The sequence below is a fragment of the Nothobranchius furzeri genome, chromosome 16 (assembly GCF_043380555.1).
Source record: "Nothobranchius furzeri strain GRZ-AD chromosome 16, NfurGRZ-RIMD1, whole genome shotgun sequence".
Taxonomy (NCBI): domain Eukaryota; kingdom Metazoa; phylum Chordata; class Actinopteri; order Cyprinodontiformes; family Nothobranchiidae; genus Nothobranchius; species Nothobranchius furzeri.
Genome location: NC_091756.1, coordinates 28768245 through 28785014, shown reverse-complemented (window position 1 = coordinate 28785014; position 16770 = coordinate 28768245). Strand labels below are relative to the sequence as shown.

General features: G+C 42.0%; 2 protein-coding genes across 3 annotated transcripts in view; one reads left to right on the top strand and one right to left on the bottom strand.

Moving 5' to 3' along the window:
* Positions 1-2326, bottom strand: part of LOC107388189 (monocarboxylate transporter 7) — a 19028-nt gene extending 16702 nt beyond the window's left edge. Inside the window, exon 1 of one of the 2 annotated variants that reach the window (XM_054749053.2) lies at positions 2259-2326. In XM_054749053.2, the coding sequence (XP_054605028.1) occupies positions 2259-2306 (48 nt within the window). In that variant the 5' untranslated portion in view covers positions 2307-2326. The remainder of the gene's footprint in view (positions 1-2258) is intronic. The other variant, XM_015963605.2, reaches the window with a different exon arrangement.
* LOC107388191 (arylsulfatase G) overlaps positions 1-16770 on the top strand; it is a 21761-nt gene extending 4991 nt beyond the window's left edge. Inside the window, exons 2-12 of the mRNA XM_070545519.1 lie at positions 3606-3814; positions 3938-4173; positions 8295-8409; positions 10238-10384; positions 11470-11675; positions 11748-11828; positions 11951-12059; positions 14482-14602; positions 14674-14764; positions 14938-15264; positions 16016-16770. Of these exons, the coding sequence (XP_070401620.1) occupies positions 3621-3814; positions 3938-4173; positions 8295-8409; positions 10238-10384; positions 11470-11675; positions 11748-11828; positions 11951-12059; positions 14482-14602; positions 14674-14764; positions 14938-15218 (1581 nt within the window). The 5' untranslated portion in view covers positions 3606-3620 and the 3' untranslated portion in view covers positions 15219-15264; positions 16016-16770. The remainder of the gene's footprint in view (positions 1-3605; positions 3815-3937; positions 4174-8294; positions 8410-10237; positions 10385-11469; positions 11676-11747; positions 11829-11950; positions 12060-14481; positions 14603-14673; positions 14765-14937; positions 15265-16015) is intronic.

Below are 16770 nucleotides of genomic sequence, written 5' to 3'. Positions count from 1 at the left end.
ATCAGCTTTAGTGGTAGAGTCGCATTGATATTAGCCAATCAGAGGAGAGATGTCCAAGTATCGAGGCTGTTTCTTAATAGGAAGCCTAAGTCACTTCCGCATCATGGGTCGCCGGAAGAACAAAAAAAAATTATTGCAGGTCAAAGGGACTAAAAACTCTATTTTCTAATCCGCTTTGCCTTACGCCCTGGATCGCACATTTGTTGTACTGCAATTTAAATGAAAAGTAATGATGGGTGTTTCGACCATGCCATGTACTTTGAGATTTATTTGCTTGTAAAAGTTCGTAATTGGCATGACTATAAACTATAAATTGGCACGTAGCATACATGACGTCCCCACATAATCTCTCCTAGCGTAGCTGCTAATTACCAAATGATCAGATATATGGTGGTTCTCTCCTCCTGTGGGAAGTCTGCTGAACTTACAACCCTTTTCCCTCAGTTTTCTCCGTGTCTGGTTCGATAACGTCACTTTTGTGAAGCACATTTGTAGTCCTGGACTTATTTTTACACAAAACCTAAAATAGCGTTTGCCCCGTTCGAAAATAAGCACGTTCTTGGTATCAAAATGTGTCTTTAAAATTCACAGACATCATATGTGAAACCAATGGCACAAAACAAGCGGAGTTAGAAAATAGCATTTTTAGCCCCATTGACTTGCATTCGTTTTTTCGTTCTTCCGGGCACTCGTGGTACGGAAGTAACTTAGGCTCGCTATGTCAAGGTGCCTGGCCTCACAAGGTGATGTCTTGCGAGGCCAGGCGCCTTGCTTACGAGGACACTGTCCTCCCTTGGTCAAAGAAAACGGTTAAATGGAACAGACTTTCATCACGTTACCGCGGCTTCTGTGGCGGCCTCATAATGTTACTTGAGATAACAATATATTTTATATGTACAAGTTTCAATATAAATATATAATGAGCCTTTTAACGTTGTGTATATATTTGTTAAATGAAAAATGTAAGCGAGTTACTACCTGCTAGTCACCAAAGCTGCAACTACTAAGCAAATAACCAACCACAGATAACTGCTTTGGATATAAAAAAACATTTCAGATATCAGCCCGATAGCTACATTTAGTTGATTTACTTTAAACTTGAAATTTTCCCCCAAAGTAGCTACCAGCTTCTGAGCTAGCTAGCTAGTCAGCCCAGTGTGCTAGTTCAGCTAGCTAAACGGCTAACGAACAGACGCCTCGGTAGAACACGAACATTGGAACACCCCTTGGCGGTTCCTGATGACGTATCTCCTGGGCAACCGGGGCGGGACCAAGACATTAAAGTAAGGTTCCTTGGTATTGAGAAACATCCCAGGAAATAAGACTCCAAATCCTGCCATCTGAAGCTCAACTCTGATGTGGTTCACTTCTACTTCCTGAAACTGATGCACCGGAGCTTTGTTTCCCCAGAGTACAACTTACAAGGCATTCATTCCTACTAGAGACCACTGCAAATATATTGATTAAATGAGTGTTCAATAGTGATGTGACATTCACGAACGAATCAAATCTTTTGAATGGATTTTCAAAGTGAATGATAAGAGCCGAGTCTCTGTAGAGCGCTGTTCATCTTGTCTTCTGGTAACAAACTTCCCCAGAAGTCGGTAAAGCGCACTCGCTCAAACCCCACCCACCGCTGTGACGGACGTAGGAAGAACCCTAACCAATGCGCTCTCACGGACAGGAACACGTTGCTCTTACCCACCCCGCGCGCTCTCTTGGCTTCACTTTGTTCAAAGGAGCCAGTCTTTTGAACAGCTCTTTCAGGTAAACAACCGACTAATGAACGGCTCCCATGGAAGAGCCATAGATCCCATCACTAATGTTCAACACCTTTAACATTGGGATTGAAGTGCCAGTCATGGTTACTTTCTCAAAAATCTATTTGCAGCAAAGATTCTAGTTCGAGTTTCATAATCCTCCCAGAATAATCGTGTGAAACAGAGATCAATGTCAGAGTTTAAAATAGTGCAAACACAAAGAAAGGCTTCACATAAATCTACTTTTTACATGGCTCTACTCTGACTCATTGGACTGGTCAGAAGTCTCCTAATTTCTCCAAACTGAGGATAATTAAGAGGTCTCTACAATAGGTAACATATTTATTGTTTAAAGCATTTTTACAGAAACTGAGTTCAAAACTAGCACCCAAGAACAACTATTTTGATTTAACCAACTCCTCACTGAATTTGTTTGTAAAATAGAAACGTGACCTATTCAAAAATAGTTCAGTAGTCAAATACAAATGCTGAACTTACCTCAAAAATTTGACGAGTTTCTTTTGACTTGACCCAGGATAAACACATTTGGTTGGACGATGTTTTCTGGTTTTCTTGTTGTGTGAAGAAATACAAGTTTATCAGGAAATGCTGGTGCGATAAGAAAGACAGACACCCACGACTTGGGCTTCCACATGATTGATTTAATTAGTGTCACACGGGAAACGAGAGGACGAACAGTTATAAATAAAAATCATTTAACTGAGTTCATAAGTAGATTTATTATATATCTTAAGGAAGCCTACACATCTCTTTCCTGGTTAGTTGTCACTGACAAGATGACTTTCACTGGAAACTATTTTACAAATATACAAAAATCACCCTTGTTCTCCCTAATGATTGTTATTTTCCCGTTTCCTGTCTGTTTTGCGTCTAGCTGCAGAATCAACAGGATTTCTTAGAGTTGTTTAAACATTTGCTTTAATGTAAATTGTTTTGGAAGTTTAAAAGCAAAGTGCTTTTCTCATTAAAGTAACTTGCTCATTTGCTGAATTTCATCTATTTTATTGTTAAAGTGACAATGCGATGGGGGCAGTGCATACCTAAATCATTGCACGCAAGTGGTATTTTTGTGTTGGAGTAAGACCTTACCAACCGATGGCCATTAGGGTTAAAAAATCCCTGGGAGTGCAACCTCCAGCAAAATGACAAACACATCAGACTCCCTTGCATGAGGCAATGAGAAAAGAGGTAAATGTGTAAAACGTTTATGAATGGCAAGAGTTTTGTAACCGCTTGTTACAAATCAGTAAATGCATTTTGTCATCACTGGCTCCCGAAGAAGGAAACATGATGTCTGATATGGTGTCGCCTACAAACTTAGACCCGCTGCCATGTATTTTAGACACGATTCCTATGGTTATATGTTACCAATATTGTTCAGCAACTGGACATCATTTAATGCATTTTGATGGAAATTTTTAGAGAAAACGACACATTGTCTCTTTAAGTGTTTTTGTGTAAAAAAATAGCAACAACCTTGGAATTTCTTGAGTTTTTTTCTTGGAATTTTCTTGCAACATCAGCTTCTTTGACAGCTAATCATTTATGAAGGATGTTCCAACCTTTGCAACATGCTGATCTAGTCCTGCACCTTTCATTTTAACCTTTGTTACATCACTTTCCACATGTAGTAGTCATGTCTCACTTTGTTTTCAGCAGTTTAGTTTCAGAATAAAATAAATAAATGCAAACATAGTTAATAAAGAAACATGCAAAATAGAAAAACTTTGAATTTGACCTTTATAGACTAGATGTAAATGGTCTTAACAATTGCCAAACTGAATATGTGTCCAGAACTGGTTACTATGGTTTCACTCCATACAGATCTGACTCACAGTGATGGAGAACTTCCTGCTTGGGGCTTTGCTCTTCACAGTGACCCGAACAGAACCCGTGGAGACAGTCAGGACAAAACCCAACTTCATCATCATACTAGCTGATGACATGGGATGGGGTGACCTGGATGTTAACCAACCTGAGAAGAAGACAAACAACACACCAAACCTTAACCTGATGGCCCAGCAAGGGCTAAGGTACCAGCTATATTATCGTTATCAAAGTAAAGAACAAAGTCACTTAGAAATGAGACAGCATGGCGGAAGTTAGATTTACCGTGTGAACTTGTGATTTTTGTATAAATTGTGTTCTTTCTCCAGACTGACGGACTTCCATTCCCCTGCCTCGACGTGCTCTCCGTCCCGTGCCGCCATCCTGACGGGCCGGTATGGCCTAAGAACCGGGGTGACTCATAACTTTGGAGTGAATTCTGTAGCTGGTCTGCCTCTTTCTGAGATCACTTTGCCTCAGCTGCTGCAGCAGGCAGGTTATTACACCGCCATTATTGGGAAGTGGCATCTCGGACACAATGGACCATACGGTCCCACCAACAGGGGTAGGTGGGGGTTCGATTCCCTGACTGCTATTGTTTTGTAGTTGTGGCGGTATGCGTAGAACTGAAAACTAAACATGTCCTTCTCCAAAGCATCTCAAATGGACTTGGAAACATCTGAAGGGAAGGAACCACAGAGCATTAGAAGACATTGTTTAGACCAGTGGTGCTCGGTACACTGGTTTAGACTTTGTTTACTTGTGTGTGATGAAGACATGACATCAAGACTTTATTATATAAAGAGTCAGTAGTACCTGACAGCTTAAGATCCAGTGTTAATCTTTATTATTCAAACTGCATCTGATGTCATTAGTGTTGGTGGAAATTAACTCCTCTTCATGAAAATGGTCCCCAGACAAATACTATATGTTACAGGGCGTCCAGGTATTCTGATCTATATTTTTTAGCTCCAAATGATCACAAAATCAATATAATCAGCAAAATTCATTGGTATTAGCATTATTTTATTACAGTATTGACCTGAACATTGACCCCCCCCCCCCCCAAAAAAAAAAGACTAATCTTCAGGAAAAGACAAAAAAAAAATCACTTTTTAAATAAACTGTTTATTGAAAACTTGAGAACCAATACTGAGCAAAATAACATTTTAATGCAAACTATCAGAACTTTGCTGACGTGTGAAATCAAAAGTCAAATGAGGCTTTTATTCAGACACCCTTTGCCTCGCTGTCCTCACTCACGCTGCTGCGGTCCCGGTGTCGGTACAGGATCTGCTCGGGTGCAGGATCGGCTCGGGGTCCTTCGACTGCCGAAGACGTCAGAGTAGTTGATTGGCTGAACATGAAGCTTACGAAAGTTACGTTATCACGTTATGATTTTGATTGGGCAGAACAAATTTGCAGTCATAGTCTTAGCGGTTGTAGTCCTGTAGTCCAAAAATCAACACTTTTTGGAGAAAATATGTTTGAATTTCTAAAGGAAATGTAAAATATAAGCAAATGATAAACAGTGACCCTCAAAAGCTCTTGATGTTGATGAAATGGGGCAAAATAAAATATAAGAACTTTATTGAAAGACACCAAGCAATATTTTGAGTCAAAGAATGTATTTAGATAACAACTAAGGAAATATACAGATGAACTCCACATTAATACAAACAGATGTGGCTTCACATACAAGAACTGTTCTATTTTTTGTCAGTCTGATGTTGGTTTTATGCAGTTTCACATTCTTTACAAAACCAAGGTAATATAGTGTTTTATTAACAAATTACAATTATAAAGAAAACATTTAGGTGTTAACAAACAAGAATTTATTAACAAAACTGGTGATGTCTTTCCAAAACGTGTGTGAAAGCCCAGTAGATTTGCAGTAATGTGACGTCATCGGCAGTCGAAGGACCCCGAGCAGATCCTGCACCCGAGCAGATCCTGCACCGACACCGGTGCACCATCAGATCGCTACACTTCCACAACGTCATCCACACCGCCACCCAAGGCATCTATGCATGTAATGTTTGACGCCTCTGCCGTCATCTTAAAATTTGCATAACTCTGCCTTATAGCTTGTTAACGTGCCCCACTTTTGGTTCACCCTGCTTCCGACCTCTCGTCTCTATTTTTTTCTGCTGTTGAGAACACACAGCCTGGCGCCCTCTGCTGTTACGGATGTGTAATGGCTGGACCCCGATTATAAGACGACCCCTCATTTTAAAATTGTTTTCAATGTAAAAGACCTAGTCTAATATTCGGGTCAATACCGTACATTGAGCTTTGCCAGCAGGCTCCCTTTTTACCAAGACCGGTGGATTATGGCCAGCCAAGAACTCTAGACCGTCAGTGTGCATGTGGGTCTAGCCACACTCTAGTGGAAACTCTGCAGCCCTGACTAGTCTGGTGGCTTATCAGTGTTTTGGTGGACCAGTCACAGCACTCTGTTTCATGGGAGCAACTGAGCGAAACTAAGATGGTGACGGCTTGTTTGAAACAGCTTTAGCATCAACTTTGGACTATTGGAATCAAGAGCAGATAGAGGTACGTACGTTTATTTAGAAAAAGGGTGTATTTGTGTTGTCTTTGACAGAGTATGGCAGACTGCCCCATTGACCGACATCTGTAGCAGAGAGTATGCCACGTTGTTTGTTGACCAACAGTATGAGGAGACAGTTGGAAAGATAACTGTAAATCCCGCCCCACGACTGAGAACCACCAATGGGTTGTGGCCAGACTATAAATGCACATACTGTAAATAAGATGGCTTGCTAGGCTAGATTATGATCACCTCCAATCAGATTGGTCCTCAACCAGGCGTGTTGCAAGCTTTTCAAAAGTGTAGGGGATGTCTTCTGTGCGTAAAATAATTTCATGTTATTCATCTTGTTAGTTTAATTTCCATAATAGTGGAGCAGGTGCGAATTTTAGACGCGTCACGCACGTCTCCGTTTTAAACATGTTTAAACTGTTCAGAATACAAATCCAGGCTCTGTCTTGTTAGATTGGTGTAACTAAAGTTTGTACTGAATGAAACTTTACATTAAACCATGTTGAAAAGGTAAGAAAAGGATCCGATTAAATCGTTTCCCCCTCATTTACAGTGACGGAGTACAGCGCAGTGCGCATGGCTCCGGGGTTAATCAAGTTTAATTGTTTCTCTTTGCAACAATCTTCACAAGAAGGCAAAACAGTTAAATGGCAGGTTACAGATATTTCCGTCTGACTGTTTATTTTGACGGATAAACTCAAGGATGCTGGCTGTTTTGAAAGAATTATCCCGACACACACTGATGCGCACACTGGGCTGACGTAGCTGACGGTGCACGCGGCGCGCCTAGCGGCTGTGATGCACAATTGATGCATTTGGAGAGGTGGGCTGGATGCTTTGCGTCTACTGGAAGATGGAGTTTTACTTTGATTTTATTTTTTCAAAAATGTTGGAGATTTTGCCCCATGAATAACCGTAAAAACTACTGGTGTGCATGTACCCTTATGAAAGAGTCCTACGTTGAGAGGAAAATATTGGAAGTGCAGGTAATGCATGGTGCCGATCCTCTTAACGCACGGGTGTAGACTAAATATTATTGGCAAAGGAATGAAAATGAAATTGTGAGTTTTTACTTCATATTTTAGAAATAAAAATGACGAGGGAAAACATTTATGACGTCTTTTTAAACGAAATTTTCTAGCGCGACCTGCCTGCGTCACTTAAGCCACTGCTTGATCTTGATGGCCCATTATCTCACTGATGTTGAGCCAAAATCATCTTACTGCACAGCCCTAAACACATGATTGCTCTAAAAATTTCCAGAATGGTTTAACAAACAATGTCGTAATCACAAGATCTTATGAATTCCTACTGGATAGTCATGTGATCTTCCTGTGAAAAGAACACAACGCTAACAGTTGAGGTCCACAAATTTGAATTTGGACTTGAAGGATCTGCTTGGTCCCAGGTACCACAGCAGACCTTCAGGGGTCTTAGTTGTCTCTAGCTGGCCACAATAGAAGTTGCAGCCTCGCATCAAGAATGGAAAAGTATGAATACTACATCTTGAAAAAGAAACGACACATTATTTAGTTAAAAAAAAAGAACAGCTTTTTTAAATTTTTTTTTAATTTTTTTACATTTGCTGCCCCTTTAGCAAAATTTAGAAAACTTGCAGCACAAACAAACCACCTTTCTGAAGCATCCAGGTAAAACCGGAAATGATTTTAAAATCCCGTTAGTGTGTTATACAGTATAATTACATAAAATAAGTTGAACTTCAGTTACACAACCCTGTCTGTAGATTTCCATTTGAATGCTGCAACCTGCTCCCCTGACCGTTTAGACCACATCGAGGACCTGACTGTAACCATCGCTGCAGGAACCAGATAAAACCAGGTCACCGGTCACACTCTCCCTCCAGTTGTGTTTTGTTGCACAACACACTTCCAGCTGTCCCCCCTTCATCAGCTGACTCGTGATCACCCCCACTAGCATTACCCCCAGCAGAGAAGAAACAAAAAAACATTGTCACTGCTCTGCAGCAGGAACTTATGTGTTTGATTACTATTAATTATTTGAAAGTTTTGTTCTCTTCAAACTGAAACGCAGCAGCGTCACACCAACAACAAATACATTTCTTATCTCTATTCATTTAGATGTTTTGCTTGTTTCATAAACAGGGTTCGACCACTACCTAGGAGTCCCCTACAGTAATGACATGGGCTGCACTGACACACCAGGATATAACCTGCCCCCGTGTCCCCCTTGTGTCTCATCCAGACCTGAAGTGATCAGGTACATTTCTACTCAAATATGCATAGAGCTCTCAGGCGAAGCCTGGTGGTAATTGGCTAGTAGGGCAGGGCGATACAGCCTAAAAATAAAATCTCCGATTTAATTTATTTAAATTCGATTCGCGATTTTTTTCTGATTCTCTCTCACCCTCAACTGTTAAGAATAGCAATTAGGGGTGTAACGGTTCACGGGGGAGTGTTGAACCGTTTCGGTTCGGTCCACTGGCGTACCGATTCGGCTTATTTTTTCCCTTAAATAATGAATTTTTATTTGCATGATTTAGGTGCAGCAGATAAAAGCTCCTTGGCGAGTTTCCGCACAGACGCTGTATTGTGTGAGGCATGATGGCTGCACGCGCCCGATCTCCGTTTAAAAAAAATGTGATCTGCAAATTCTGATCAAGGCCTTTCAGAGCGGATCAAACCAGCTGGCAGTCGATGCTACTGGAGCCTGTAGACGCTGAACGGAGCGTCGCGTTGCCCCTCCCTCCCTTCTCAGTGCAGACATGCAGCGGCAAAAATGTAAACAAACACGTCTGCTGAACTTCCCCCTGGGACAACTGATGTAAAGTTTTCATCCCACAACAAAAAAATGAATAAAACGATGCGCAGGAAGCTGGTTATTTAATACGAGATCTAAAAAAGAAACTCTGGGTGGTGTGAGGTGAGTTTTTAAAGCTCGCTGCAGAAATAAAAACACGGAGCATCAACAGTCAAACACAACTCTAGTCTGTATGAGAGTGACACTCATAGCTGCGCAAATAACCTGTGAAATAATTAGACATGCTAGATCAGCAGCCTGTGATGACACCTGGTTCTGCTCACTATAGGAGCCGCTTCAGATAATAAATAAATATAATAATAATATACTGAAAATAAATCAAACCAAGCTCTTTAAAACACTGAACTGAACCAAATACGACTTTAGCGTACCGTTACACCCCTAATAGCAATAAGTACAAATGGAACCACCCTAAAGCCTATTTAGTTTTTTATTTCATCACAAGCAAGACAAATGTAACCCTCATTTCTGAGATGAATAATGAATAAATGATCACCCTCTTCAAAGTGCCACGCTCCACGTCCGTCGCAGCAAACCCAAACCAGTTCCAAACAACGAATGATTCCATTCCTTTCTTAGGAACAAACCTCCCACTCTCACCGGTGGCCATGGAGTCGCTTGCTGTTGCTATATTGTGTGCTGCTGTGACGTTGTTGTGGTTATGTGAGACTCCGGGGGGCCAAAAAGGCGCTATTACATAAAATTCGATTAACTTTTTTTAAATCGCCCTCAAATTTTTTAAAATTAATTAATTAAATCGATTTATCGCCCAGGCCTATTAGCTAGATTTACATTTTCAGTTTTTTTCTGAACCATTTTTCCTCAGTAGGGTGACAGGGAGCTGGTGTCTAACTCCAGCAGTCACTAGGCAAAAGATGGGGGACACCCTGGACAGGTAATGAGTCCATCACAGGGACGCTCAGAGGAAAACAACCAGTCACTCACACCTAGGGACAATTTAAAGGTTCCAGTTAAACAAACATGCATGTTTTTGGGAGGAAACAACAGTAGAAAATCCACACATGCATGGGTCGAACATGCAGAAAGACAACATCTAGGATTCAAACCAGCAACCTTCCCTCTGCAAGTCCTCCACCAAGCAGCCGATTAGATTTACACGTTTCTCTCGTATAAAAATCGTATCTCGTGCTAATCTCTTTAGATCAGGTCTCAAGAATGTCTCCCTGCAGTTTTCTATGTTGCTTCAAACCCTGTAGCAATTCAACACACACAGATAACTAACGGCTTTTGTCCTTGATGGTTCCAGACTGAGGAGGAGTGTGCACAGAGGTTGTTATTCCAAGGTGGGCCTTCCTCTGATTGAGAACAGCACCATCACAGAGCAGCCGCTGGACCTGTGGAGGCTCACAGAACAGTATAAATCTGCAGCACTCAGGGTTATACGCAGTGCAAGGTACAGAAAAAAGATCCAGTCTGGAAGGCAAAGATTAGCTTATTGATCTGTATCAAGGTAATGCTAAACAACAATACTTAATGAGGAACATTACAAAACCAACAACTAACTAATCAAAGATTTCAAGGAGCAAGATGGATGTGCCTTTGTTTGTGTGTCTGTGAAATCAATGAACAGTCTGAAATGGATCAGATTCACTCAAAGCAGCAATCCAGAGATTTCCCCATTTCAGGAATTGTGTACGACTTTTCAGAAATCTGAAGCAGTGATAGTCTCACCCTGTACTGTGGTACTTTGTAGGCAATATGTCTTTCTTTTTGCTAAGCCTCCCCGTCCCGTAGAGCCCCAGCTCCCGCCGAGCTGCAGTCAGAGAAGGTGTTTACAACACCGCATCCAGTTTGATAATGAGTCATGCATGCGGGAAGCTGCCGTTGGCTGATTCTACCCACCAGTCAGAGCCCCCCCCCCCCCCCCCCCCCCCCCCCGTAGGTAGGCTTGAACTTCAGCCGGTGTGTTGGGTCGGCTCAGCACCAAGCTGAAAAAAGGTTGGCTCAGCGACGACAACACACAGATATAAACACAATCACTCTGCCAGGGCTAGACCGAGCCGGCCCAGATGTAAGTGCGCCAAAACGTTAATTACTTTAGACAAATGTAAAGATGCAACCTCATTAGCTGCGTGTGATCTGCTTGAGAGTTTGTGTTAGTTGTTCTGAGATTTGGTTTGTAAAGGGCAGGAGGAGACCAGGGAACTGCTGTTTTTGAGCACCAACAGACCCTCATCCTGATTTGCAAGGTCATGTGAATGAGTGCCGAAGCTATCACAATGTCAACAGGCAACACAGTGTTGGATTTGATTCTAGGATGCAACAAATACTTTGCTCCAGCTGGAAAATCCACATTCCTTTAATGGAAAGTGAAACGTTTCTGGGCTTTTAAGCAGGGAACAAGATCGTAACCATAAGAACTGTTTCCATCATCCATGCTTAGCTCTGTTTTTATGAGTTCACATGCAACAGTTCTGACAAGGAAGTGGTTACTTATAGCTGTGATGCTGTTGAACTTGGATTATTTTATATTTTCAGGGCGAGAGGACAGCCATATCTGCTCTACATTGCATCAGCTCACATGCACGTCCCTCTGGCCCCTCCCCTTTTAGCAGCCACTGCTGCTCCCCGCCGTAGTGATGGAGTCTATGCTGCCAGTCTGCAGGAGCTGGATGATCTGGTTGGGGCAATAAAAACTGCAGCTGATGAAACCGATAGAGACAACACTCTCATCTGGTTTACTGGTTAGTAGTCAGCTGCATGAACTACGTCTTTATAATATGATAAAATAAAGTCTTCATGTGTTGATGCTGCAGGAGACAACGGTCCCTGGGATCAGAAGTGTCAGTATGCAGGAAGTGTTGGACCTTTCACAGGAAAATGGCAAACCAATAAAGGTAAAGAACACTTTAAATGAGAACAAAAACAAGGATTCTTGTGTTTAGTTGTAACACGGGCTGGAGATTGTTGTTGCATTGAAAGGTCATATTTTTAAAGTGGTTTTTGATCTGTGTGTTAGGTGGGGGTTCAGCTAAGCAGACCACCTGGGAGGGAGGTCACAGGGTACCCACAGTGGTCTACTGGCCTGGGAGAATCCCTGCAAACAGCACCAGCGCAGCCCTGCTCAGGCACGCTCACTTTAGCTACATCCTGCTCATGTGTCTTTACTGCACAACTATATGCAGAATCTGGGCTTGTCCACTCAAAAGATGGACCAGTCCCAAAAGGAAAGTGGGAAAAAAATCTCAAGGAGCAACGAGTTTTGCTCTTATTAACATTTGACCCCTTAATAGGGGTAATATGATACAGTAAAGATTTTTAAATTATTTTATATAAAACTGTTGTCTAATGTTGATAAAACAACAGTTTAATAATCAGTTTTATTTTATTATGTAATTCTTTAAATATTTAAATACCGGTATGCACTTTACTATCTGCAGGTCCTCCACCAGGGGGCAGCAGACATGTACAGGAGGTAATAGTAAGGCCTGCTTATAAAGAAGGTGCTTATCCTGATGCTCCATCTGGATGTTTTAATGCCAGGAGTTGACGCTATACTGTGACAATAACCCACAAGGAGTTAAGCCTCGAACACTCGTCACAAAAGTCCAGATGTCAAGGTTTTAGAAACATATTCTAGTCAGTAGTCGTGTTTCAACTGCAATTTAAACCTAAACTGGTTGGTTACATATAAACAAATACATGTGGAGCTGGACTCATTGTAGGTAAGTAGCAGAGGTGTGGACTTGAGACACATGACTTGGACTCGAGTCAGTCTCGAATCATTATTTTAAAGACTTCTGACGACTTGATAAAATCTATAAAGACTTACGACTTGACTTGGACTTGATCGCCAATGACTTGCAACTTGAATCGACTTGCGTCTGTTGACTTGATGATGACTTGAGCATATTTGATATTTTAGCACAAAAGTGACACGACATGGACAAAACTCATTCTTGGTTCTGGGTTTGATTTACTGCTAACTGCAGCAGCACTTTGTTTATAATCAGTTTCAGTTGCACTTTCTGCTTGTTTGAGCAAATAAATGAAGCTTTAAGAAGCTTTATTTCTGGAATTTATTTATTATCATTGTCATTAAAGGGGCATTATGGAAGTTTGACAGCCAAAACATGTATAGAAATAATAAATTTCTTCTTCATACATTCTCCTGCAATGCCATGGTCCTGTAGAATGAGCCCTGCCATTTTTACTGTGATTGCCTGTTTTTCTGTAAAATCACAGAAAAAGAGATGCTCGGGTCGAGCAGGCTGCTTCATGCGCGTTCACGTTCAGGCATAGCCCTCCGAACCGTTCTTTGAACGTTGTTTCAGCTGTTATCAAGGATATAAACGTTACAGATACAGAAGACGCCACTGGTGCTTAAGCTCGCCTTGTAAGATTACGGGCTTTCGTGCAGAAAACCCGGGTTCAATTCTGGATGTGAACATGGTTGTATTAGAGTTTATTTTTTACATTAATGGTATATTTTTTTACAGTAAGATGCCCAAATTTTTATTTGAGACTCGCCAAACGGCATTGAATTCACAGATAAAAAAGATGTGGGTTCAACTTTCATTTTGGAACAATTTTTCAAGCAAGGGAAGGGAATGATCTGAGCATGCAGGAGGACTGACCCATTATAAACCTTTGTCGGCTATGCTGAAGAGAAAGGTACAGAACCAAATTATTTAATTAATTAGCTGTGCGTTCTCCTGTCCTCTGTCCTCCGGGCCACACACACACACACACACACACACACACACACACACACACACACACACACACACACACACACACACACACACGGAGCTGACTGTCTCAGCTGTTATTTTCGTTAAGGAGTGTGCACGTACAGCATGCGCGCCTCGTGCACGAGCCTCCTATTGAAGCTGCTGTTACGCGTTTGGCCTGAGGGGGCAATCGTGAGCATAAAAATTCAAAACTCCGTAAAGTCCCTTTAAACTGAAGTTGGACAGCTGACTTGATTATGACTTGAAAATTCAAAGTTAAGGACATGGACTTGACTTGGACTTCCACATCATTGACTTTGGACTCGACTTGGATTTGGTTGCCTTTGACTTGGACTTGACTTGCGACTTGACTGGAAAAACTTGTGATTTACTTGTGATTTGCAAAGCAGTGACTTGGTTACACCTCTGGTAAGTAGTTAGGATCTCATAAACCCAGCGCTAAGCCACTGAGGGACACGTGTCCTAAAGAGAATGTATGAGCAGGTTCTGGAATGTTGACACCTGAGCGTGACACAGATGCCATCTTCAATCCAAAACGAATGTCCCTTGTCCCTCAGGTGAGAGCGGGAAGCTGAACCTTCACCTAGGCCGTTCCATGCATGTGTCATTGTGTTTCTGTTGGAGGTTAAAACATTTAGGAGGGAAATCTGATCATTCTCTTCCAACTTATCCTTGTAATCTAATGAATTTAATGGGTTTTTTCTATAAATGATATAATACCTTGGAGAAAAAACTGCTTCAGTGAGTGAAAGTACACATACATCTCCCTTTTCTTGCCCCTTTCCTCTGACCACAGTGGAATGGACATCTTCCCTACTGTTCTGAGCCTGGCAGGAATAACCCCGCCCTCAGACAGACGCTACGATGGCATCGACGCTACACGTATTCTCCTGCAGAGAGAACACACCGGTCACGAGGTACAAACTGCTTCTGTTTTGTTACGTTGTGTAAAACACTTCCATCCGTCTAAAATGAGCTTGTGCTGCAGTTTCTCTTCCACCCTAACAGCGGGGCTGCAGGGAAGTTTGGAGACCTGCAAACAGTTCGAGCAGAAAAATACAAAGCTTTCTTTGTCACAGGTGGGGTCAAACACAGCTCAGTGAAAAGGAACACTTCATGATATATTATTACTGTGTTTACCGTAGTTGGTGGTGATTTAGTAAACTAAACAAATGACAGAAGTGAGGTTTTCTGAATCACAAGTTTTAGGATTACAGATGCAAATATATCTTAAAGTGGTTTTTCCTGCCAGGTGCAGCAGAAGCCTGCGGTGGTGGAACGGGACAGCAGCAGCTCCACGACCCGCCGCTGATATTTGATCTGGAGCAAGACGAGTCAGAGGAAACGCCGCTGCGGTTTGATACACCTGAGTACCAGACGGTTGCTCAAAGGGTGTCTCAAAAGAGAGAGGAACTGCTGTGGGACATTGCCACTGACCCGTCGCTGTCCACTGCTGACTACAGCACGGATGGCTCAGCAGCACCGTGCTGTGACACAACACAGGTGGTCTGCCGATGCCACAAAAAGACATGAACTCATAGAAACAAGAGTCTCCATGTCTTTACAGGAAGACGTTAAGGTAGGTAGACAGGCCCGGAGGCAAACCTTTCTTTTGGACACTGAGCTGTTATTATGACTGGTGTTTGTGAGGTTCAATGTCCAGATGCAGCAGAAGTTCAAAAGGAAAAGCAGCTGAACCTTGGTTTGTTTGTTTTTGAGCAGCTGCTGATGTAAGCCTCTGAGATCAATAACTCTTAACAAAATAACTAAAGTGGATTAACCCTCTCAGGCTCAAAATAAGTTTTGATAAAAGGACGAACAACTAAGTCCTTCAGGGGTACTTCTGAGTTACAAAATGCTCATGAAATACGTATGTGAAGTAACCAGGTAGGTAGGTTTTAACGTTGCTAATCTGCAACGCCTGCCTCCAGAGGGTTAAAAGTTGGGTTCAACCAAAACTCAGTAAGACCGGCCTATTCCGAGACTAGTCACGATTTATTTGGGGGTCCATAAATGCACCATTCCACAAGAAACATGATTTGCTTCCAATTCTGTGAACTAAGTGGTTAACCCTAACCCTTAAACAGAAGTGAACCAGAATATAAAGAAGAAAGATGTGATAATTTTAGTTCTTTGAGAAAGATCTGAATCAGCAGGTCAGAGCTGGGCAAAACCAGAAATTGGTATCAGCCTTCCAAACCAGAATCAGTGCATCTAAAAAATCCTATAGACAAGGCCTCTGGAAAAAAGGACATGTTTTAGTTTGAAGAACGTAAAAGGACACCACGTCTAAAAATGAAGAACTTTGTTTTGCTGGTTTTGATCATTAGAGGCTTCCCTGATGGAATACCCCACCATCTTTCCTCCATCCATCCATCCATTTTCATCCGCTTATCCAGAGTCGGGTCGCGGGGGCAGTAGCCTAAGGCGAGGGGCCCAGACTTCCCTCTCCCCAGCCACTTGGGCCAGCTCCTCCAGGGGAATCCCAGGCGTTCCCTGGCCAGGTGAGAGACATAGTCCCTCAACCATGTCCTGGGTCTACATTTAGGTCTCCTCCAGGTTGGACATGCCTGGAAAACCTCACCAGGGAGGCATACAGGAGGCATCCTGACCAGATGCCCGAGCCACCTCAACTGGCTGGAGAAAAACATTGGGTTTAAAACTAGTGTCTCAGCGATCTGGTGTTCAGCCATGTTGTTTTTCATCAAGTAAGATACACATAAACATCCTCTATGCTGATGCTAATGATCAACGTGAGACAGTTGTTGGTTCAGTCACTGTCAGGTTTAATAGGTTTGTGTTAACATGTCAGAGCTGAACCACTCCGTCCAGTTTTAGAGTCCTAACAGCGCCATCTTTTGGCAAATCACATGTAAATGCCAGGTTATGTATTACACAGGACCTATATAGAATTTCATATATATACATTATACATACAGTACAAATCCTCATTGTGTAAGTTTATGTGCTGATGTACTTAAAATATTATCAAAATAACGTTGAATACCATTGATGTAAAAATAACTATCAGTTACATGTTGACGTGTTCAGCCTCTTGTTGGAAATAAAAATTCAAGGACCATGA